This window comes from Syngnathoides biaculeatus, chromosome 7 (assembly GCF_019802595.1).
Source record: "Syngnathoides biaculeatus isolate LvHL_M chromosome 7, ASM1980259v1, whole genome shotgun sequence".
Lineage (NCBI taxonomy): Eukaryota > Metazoa > Chordata > Actinopteri > Syngnathiformes > Syngnathidae > Syngnathoides > Syngnathoides biaculeatus.
Genome location: NC_084646.1, coordinates 12,135,789 through 12,143,528, shown reverse-complemented (window position 1 = coordinate 12,143,528; position 7,740 = coordinate 12,135,789). Strand labels below are relative to the sequence as shown.

The following is a 7,740-nucleotide window of genomic DNA, read 5'->3' as shown; positions in this document are numbered from 1 at the left end:
AGCCATTCGTGTCCAAACACTCCCCCCCGGCGCCCGGGTCTCCGCCCCCCCCAGTCCGCCGAGCAAGGCAGCAGCCGGCTGTCCGCCCGTCAGCGCCTCAAAGCCGCCAGAGCAGAGGAGGGAGGACGAGCGAGTGGGGACGCAGTCCGGATGGTTAAATCGAACCTACAGACGATTTTGAATAGTCATTGTTTTGCGAGAGAAAAAGAAAGACACTTATCCGAGATGCCCGTCATCGAACAGACCAGTAATAAACCGGAAAGTGAAAAAAGGTATGTTTTCATTTTATTTTTGTGTGTGTGGGTCCCCCCCGGTCGTCATCGGGGATCATTAACAGCGAATGCTAAGCTAACGGGGCCTCGCGAAATGACGCCGTCTATTTCCTGGAGTGGCTCTGGTCATCATTCGTGATTCCTGTTGACGTCCATTTCCTCTACACGTATATTAGATTGATGTCAAATGACAACTCATTAAAATTATAACGCTATGGTCACTTATGAACGTGAACATACATAGATTTAGAAGCGCTACGTCATAGTAATCAAAGGCGAGTTTACGAAACAGCGACCGCTTAACATACGACACAAAACGCCCGAGATAAATTGTAAATGCTGACGTTATGACTTCTACGTTGTTAAAATACAAACACTCCGCTCGCTTTAAAGTTTAAATGTCTCATTTGAATACAATTCCCCAATGTGTTGACGTCAATGTCATGGAAGCGCTAACAACGTTAGCTTGTGTAGCTACGGCCTCGCTCTGGTTACGTCACAATATGTGTACTGCTGTTTCGCCTTCAACGACGCAAATAATACAAAATAGTAAATTTGTTCATATATTGTTGCGCTCAAAACAAATATAGTGGCGAAATTGTGCATTTTGTTGCGATCGACACGTTGACTTGTGCTTGTTTGTTTTGTACTGTACGGTATTATTCCATCTGCCGTGTGGCTCTCGAGCTCATTAGCACACGTCCAGTCGCCGCGAGGGATTAATTTAATCTCTTTTGCACCAAGGAGACGATATATCTCAAGTGCCTTCTTCGTTGTTTATCACTCGGTGTCAAGTGTTTTGTTTTTCCTTAGGGATTTAGGGGGGAAAAGAGGGGAGGGGGAGTCGTCCATGATACAGGTTGTCTTGCTCGGTTTATTTTGTATTTTTTTTTACCCTGGCAGGAGTCAGCCATGGGCGATGGATGTTGTCTTTCTGGTTTCACGTTGTTGTGAAAGACTGTTTGGAAATTTCCACTGCACTGCGACTGCGGGGGGAAGGAGGAGGAACGAGTGTGTGTGTGTGTGTGTGGGGGGGGTGATTTAGTGATGTCATATGAAACATAGGAGGCCTGTTTTTCTCTTGTGGTTTGTAAACACCGCCTATTTCGTTCGATCCCTCATAGCTGAGTCTCATGTTATAACGCGTGAACTACAACTACAATAGAGTAGTATTGGATTGAGCCAGTATGACTGTGACTGTTAAGTATTTATAAATGAGAGCTTGATGCAATGATTAATAATTTCACGTGATTACGAGTAAAGGTCAGAGAAAAAGTTCTGCATCAAAGCCTTGCAGCGATAATTTTCTTCACAGACAGTTTAGCGCCACGGGTGTCAAACGCATTTTTCTTACGGCTCACATCGTAGTTCTGTTTTCCTTCAGAGGTCCGTTATGCAGGGATGAGAATTTTATGCGAATTCCGTGTTTTTTGCGTTTTGTTGTTTGCATTTAATTTGGTGTTTATAATAACGACAACATTCCGATTCCGGCAGCATTTTGGTGGTATTTCGTCGGTATTTTCACTCTGATGTTAACATTTCATAGAGAAGCCTTCTGTTTACGACAGCATGGTTATACTTTACAGACATACGTACGCATATGTTATCGAGCAGTCTGCACGTTTTCCAGTATGGCGAAAGTCTTGGAGCGAAAAGATCGTCCCAGGGAAATTGATGAAAACCACGGGGTAAAAAAGTTTTTGAGGCTTGAAAAAAAGTGTAACCGTGCAGGTAGGAGCAAAAACTGTATCAACATGTTGAACCAAACTCATACAAAAAGTGGACGTTCCCAGCAAAGTGCTCCGCATCCCCCTTTGAGCACCCCCCCCCCACACACACACCCCAAGGCAGACATTTTCAGTGTTTTTCCCAAATTGGTCATTCTCATCTGTGGTCATGACTGTGAAACAATACAAATATTTAATCGTCTTATTGTATTCACATCACCAATTTACGATCTACTTTTGGAATCAGAAATCAAGGGTCATGTGTTTTTCAACTATTCATGTTTGGTCACGTAAAAATGTTTGGAACATCTCAACTTTATCATTTATGATGCATGACTATTTGAAATTTTTTTTACATATTTTTACGGGAATAATTGAAATTGACACTCTAGATTTTGGCTTTGCCGGCCACGTAAAATCATGTGGCGGGCCGGATCTGGCCCCTCTGGGCCTTGAGTTTGACACCTGTGGTTTAGGCAGTTCCAAGCACGATTCTCTATCGTTTGCGGCGATTACAGAGCGCCAAGTGTAACGATTCCATAAGGCACCGAATGTCTAGAGTTTCAGTTCACACTTGGGAAGATAAAAGTACAAAATGTCCCACAACATAAATCTATTTTTTTTTCCACCAGCAACACAAGATGGCGCTCACTAGTTCAATACAACCGACTATCACTATTGAGGATGTATTGAAATGCCCATGCAAGTCGTCAAGGATTCAAATAGCGACGGTTAACTCCTTAATTGGTTAACCAATTCAACATTTTTTCTCTTTAAGAATCGCCCGCTGTTGCGTGGTCTCTCAAAAAGGATTTACTGCCTTTGCAAGTAGTTTTGATGAGTTCATATGGATTTTCTCTACCAGTTAAAAAAGTACAATTATGCCTTCTTTAAAATTATCTCACTTGCAAGCACTTTTTGCTCACAAGCGGCTTCCCCGAAATAGCCCACCAAAGATGACAGTAATACGGTCCAATTTATTGATCTTAATTTTGGTCGTACGTGGCCTTTTAGCACAATTTAAAACTTTTTGATATGATTTACAGTCCCCGCTTCGACACAAATTGAAACAAAGACTAAGCGATGCTGCAACGTGATCACAAAGCGGTCGTGATCTGAGACGCACGGGTGTGGCAATCGACTCCAGAGGGTGAAGTGAAAACAGATGTTCTCTTTGAAATCGTGAAAACAAAACACTTTTGCACTTATGTAATGCTTGAAGGCAGTAAGTACATTTCTACTTCGATGTGTTACAGGACATGCAAATATTTGCATAAACAGAAACAAACGATCAAGGCTCCCTCTCAATGTATTCAAAGTTTTCAGTGACTATATTAATAACCTAGTAACAGTTTAACCTTTTAGCCGTGGTAAATGTAAATTGAAATAAACAGTCAACAAAAAACAGATTCAAGCATTAAATCCAAATGGACCTGCAGTGTAAATCCAGCCATATAACATTCAGAACTGTTACCCAACTACCGTAATTTCCGGCCTATAAGCCGCGACTTTTTTCACACTCTTTCAACCCTGCGGTTCATGCGGTGATGCGGCTAATTTGGGTATTTTTTCTAACAGCCGCAAGGGGGCACTCAAGCGAAAAAGGTTAAAGTGAGACCGGTGGAATATACGTGCCGAGGAAGCGACTTTTACCGGTCCGGCCCCGTTTGCCCTGTTTTACTTTTTTTTTTTTTTAACTGGCCCTGCAAGCGCCGCGGCGCTAGCGTTAAACTCTCTGGGTACCGTCTTTCTTTGTAAGTACTGTATCTCGTGTTTCAATTTGGGGTTTCAATGTGGCCACTTGCGGCTTTTACACAGCTGCGGCGTATGTATGTACCAAATGGTATTTCCTGGGTGAGGCTTATAACCAGGTGCGCTCCGTAGGCCAGGAATTACGGTAGTTGTAGTACTCATTGCAGCAAGTAATTCTCATTTGAATTCCACACCTCGGCTCCACATATAACGCGCCGATGTCATTTACGTGCGGACGTCGCCGCGGGCCATCAGATGGCGTGCCGGCGCTTAACGGCTCACACGTACGCAACGACACGCTCGCCGCGTCAGTAGTTAGGAGCTAGTGTTGCGTGTCACGGCTCGGAGCGGGAACGGCCCCTGTTTGTCCTCTGCAGCCATAAAGATGAAGTTGGTGCTCGATTTAAGCAGGCTAATGTTTAAACAAACACTTTTGTGTTTGTCAACCGTCTGCCATGCGGAGACACGCTGGTATGTTGTCCTAAGGAAGTGCCCGAAGCAAAACGGTCTTTATTCACAACGCGTGCACGAGAAGAGTCAAATGCCCCAAAATGTTTTTCTTTTTTACTTTTTAAATTGATCAACAAGCTGCCACACAGTTTTGCCACAAAATGCTTTTGCTTTGTAAATTAACATAAAATTTTATTTGCATTTTGTCGACATTGATGGAAAAGATTCAATTTAAATATTGATAAAATTTTGGCGGCACGGTGACTCAGCTGGAAAACGTTGACCTCTCAGTTCTGAGGTCCCGTGTTCAATCCCGGACCCGCCTGTGTGGAGTTTGCATGTTCTCCCCGTGCCTGCGTGGTTTTTCGCCGGGCACTCGGGTTTCCTCCCACATCCCAAAAACATGCAACATTAATTGGACTCTCCAAATTGCCCATAGGTGTCACTGTGAGGGCGACTGTTGTCTGTGTCTATGTGCCCTGCGATTGGCTGGCGACCAGTTCAGGGTGTACCCCGCCTCCTGCCCGTTGATAGCTTGGATAGGGTCCAACATTCCCGCGACCCTCGTGAGGATAAGTGGCAAAGAAAATGAATGAATGGAATTAAAATTTAATTATACCATTTTATATTACAAATCTGAGTGCATATTTCTATGAATATAGAGTATATCCGTTTTTAAACTATTCTAATAGTGCATGTTGTATATATTTTTTAGTAGTAGAAATAAGAACTATAATACAATTTAATACAGCCTTAATAAACTATCCTCTGGTCACCTAAAAAATAGTAATGAAATAATACATACATTCTTTAGAAAGTGCATGTGGAAAAAATCATTAAAACAATCATAATAAAAGTGGGTTTGTATTAAAAAATGCTACTAAACTAGAGATCAAATACATAATCTTTAAATCTAAAAATACATTACAAATGTTCTCCCCGTGCCTGCGTGGGTTTTCCCCGGGCGCTCCGGTTTCCTCCCACATTCCAAAAACATGCAACATGAATTGGACACTCTAAATTGCCCACAGGGGTGCCCGTTGACAGCTGGGATCGGCTCCAGCACTCCTTGTGAGGATAAGCAGCTAAGAAAATAGACGGATGTATAAAATAGAAAATAAAAACCCTATAAGTCAAATCTACACAAGTAGCCAATACTGTTTGTCAGTAGTTGTTGAGGTTAAAGCGAAGGTGTAATTAAAGTGTGACAAATCCCCTCAGTTGTGCTGTCAACAGGCAGATGTTGTTTTGTCACCAGCGTGTTTTTGTGCTGATTTTGCTAAAACGGGACACTTGATGCAAGTCAGCAGCTCCGCTGTGTCCTAACAAAACCGCATTTTCCTTCCTGTCTGTCTAAAGTTCCTCCTCACACTCAGGCAACGCATCCACACAGTCACTTATTAAAGTTTTTTGAAAAGAAAAACAAAAGTTTTGCCACGGGTGAGTTACTTGGCAGAAGAAACGTGCACTGGCATGTGTTGCCTTTCCCGCTGGCCGCGACTTGATGTTTTTTCGTGCCGGTGTTTTTTTCCCCCGCAGTATCTCCAATCCCCGGAGGTGCTCCCGCTGTTGCAGTAACCCGTGTCCGGGGCCTCTGTGGTGCTCCTGATGCCCCTCACCCACCCCTGAAGATCCCAGGTGGGCGAGGGAATGACCAGCGGGATCGCAATCTTTCAGCTAAGCTATTCTATTCCGTAAGTGGCTTTTTGCCTCTGCGTTAGATTCAGTTTTTGTCGGAAAGATTATGTTAAATGTGGCACGCTTCCGCATTTTATTGCAACTTTGTTTTGAAATCTCGTTCCGGTCTTAGGATGCTCAGTTGCTGGTTCTTGAGGAGCCCGCCCCCGCCAACAGCAGAGTGCGCTTCCTGCTCTTTGAACAGCGCGTCTCCGAAGGCAAGAAGTGCGTTTGGAGGGCGGCGCTTAAAGCGGGGGACCTCTACATCGAAATCCCCCCCGGCGCTTTGCCCGAGGGCAGCAAAGACAGGTGGGTCGGGAAAATGGATGCGTCCGTGTGTCCTCGTCTTTTTGCAAAGGTCCAGGCGCATCCCGCTGGATTTAAAACAGTCTCACCGCTTGAGTAAAATGGAGAATAACAAAGTTATGGATGCATCATGCAAGGCTGTTAAGAATGGATTAACAGCATTTCAATTTAAATTGGGAAAAGTGGAGAGATCAAACAACTGATAATAGCGTAAACTCTTTCCGTTTACCGTCTTTCTTTCTAAATCGCTCGTGTTTCAATGTGGGCACTTGCGTCTTTTACACGGCTGCGGCGTATGTATGTATGTATGTACCAAATGGTATTTCCTTTACAAATGTTCTCGGTGAGGCCTGTAACCAGGTGCGCTCTGTAGGCCGGAACTACGGTAAATATTCTTGGACTTTTGTAGTCCTCCATGAAATCAGACTGATTGATTATCTTGATTTTATCAAACTAAGACATTTCCATACTTCCTTTTTCTTTTGAGAAACAACAACCGCCATTTTTCCCTGACTTGTTACAGGCCACCAATTTGTGCATTTTGAATATGAAATAATGTCCTGTGGAAATTTATTATTGAAAAAAAAAATCTGATTCACTGATTAGTGGGGGAAAAAATAATGGATTAATCAATTTCTACACTAATTTTTCAGTGTAGCCCTTGAAATTGTTTTTTTTTTTTTTTTTTTTTTGCGACCACATGTCACTTAAATCATCAATTGACGGCAAAACAAAAATGTTTGTTGATCTATTGTTTAATTGTTTTATGTAAGCAGAATTATTAACTGAGCAAATTCCAAATTCATGTCTACTTGATTTCCTAATGGCGCCGGCCGTTTTTGCATTTGCGGACCCAGTTTTGCTCTCGTGCTGGAGTTCGCCGAGGAGCATCTGCAGGGCGAGCACGTGTTCATCTGTTTCCACAAGACCCGCGACGATCGGGGTGAGCGACGACGTGTGCTTTTTGAATGGCTTTTGTCGGATGTTGGCTCATACGTTGCGAGCTGACATGTTTTTTTTTTTTTTGGGGGGGGGGGGGGTTGTCCCTCCTCAGCATCCCTGCTGCGCACATTCAGTTTCCTGGGCTTTGAGATTGTGAGACCGGGCCATCCCCTCGTCCCCGCCCGTCCCGACGCTTTCTTCATGGCTTACAGCATCGAGCGAGACTCCTCCGACGACGACTAAAAGGAGCGGTCGCGCGCCTTCCTTTCGCATCCACGTCAACGTATTCTAATCAAAGAGGGCATATAGGTCTCAATTTAGTCACCCGCGTAACAGCGTTTTACTTCCTTTGACGTCTAGTGATAACTTCCTGTTCAACTCATTGTCATCATTTTCCTGCGCGCAGGCCGATATTTATGATTAAATTTGAAATCATCGTACTACTCCAGGTAGATTTGTTTTCATAGTAATTGTGAGTTGATTCTCCTGTTTATATTGATTATTTTTTGTTGTTGTTTTCTATGTGTGCATGATTTTCATTTGATCCTTCCGATTCTCTTGATAGAAATCTGCATGTTGAAACTGAACCGATTAAAGTTATCACTTCATACTCA

At 43.4% G+C, this 7,740-nt stretch overlaps 1 protein-coding gene across 1 annotated transcript; it reads left to right on the top strand.

Annotated features, from left to right (window-relative positions):
• Positions 1 to 7,740, top strand: oaz1a (ornithine decarboxylase antizyme 1a). Its single transcript, XM_061824965.1, is given in 6 exon segments — positions 1 to 272; positions 5,741 to 5,807; positions 5,809 to 5,895; positions 6,012 to 6,187; positions 7,042 to 7,127; positions 7,239 to 7,740. Coding segments are annotated over 6 exon segments (669 nt in total). The 5' UTR covers positions 1 to 150; the 3' UTR covers positions 7,370 to 7,740.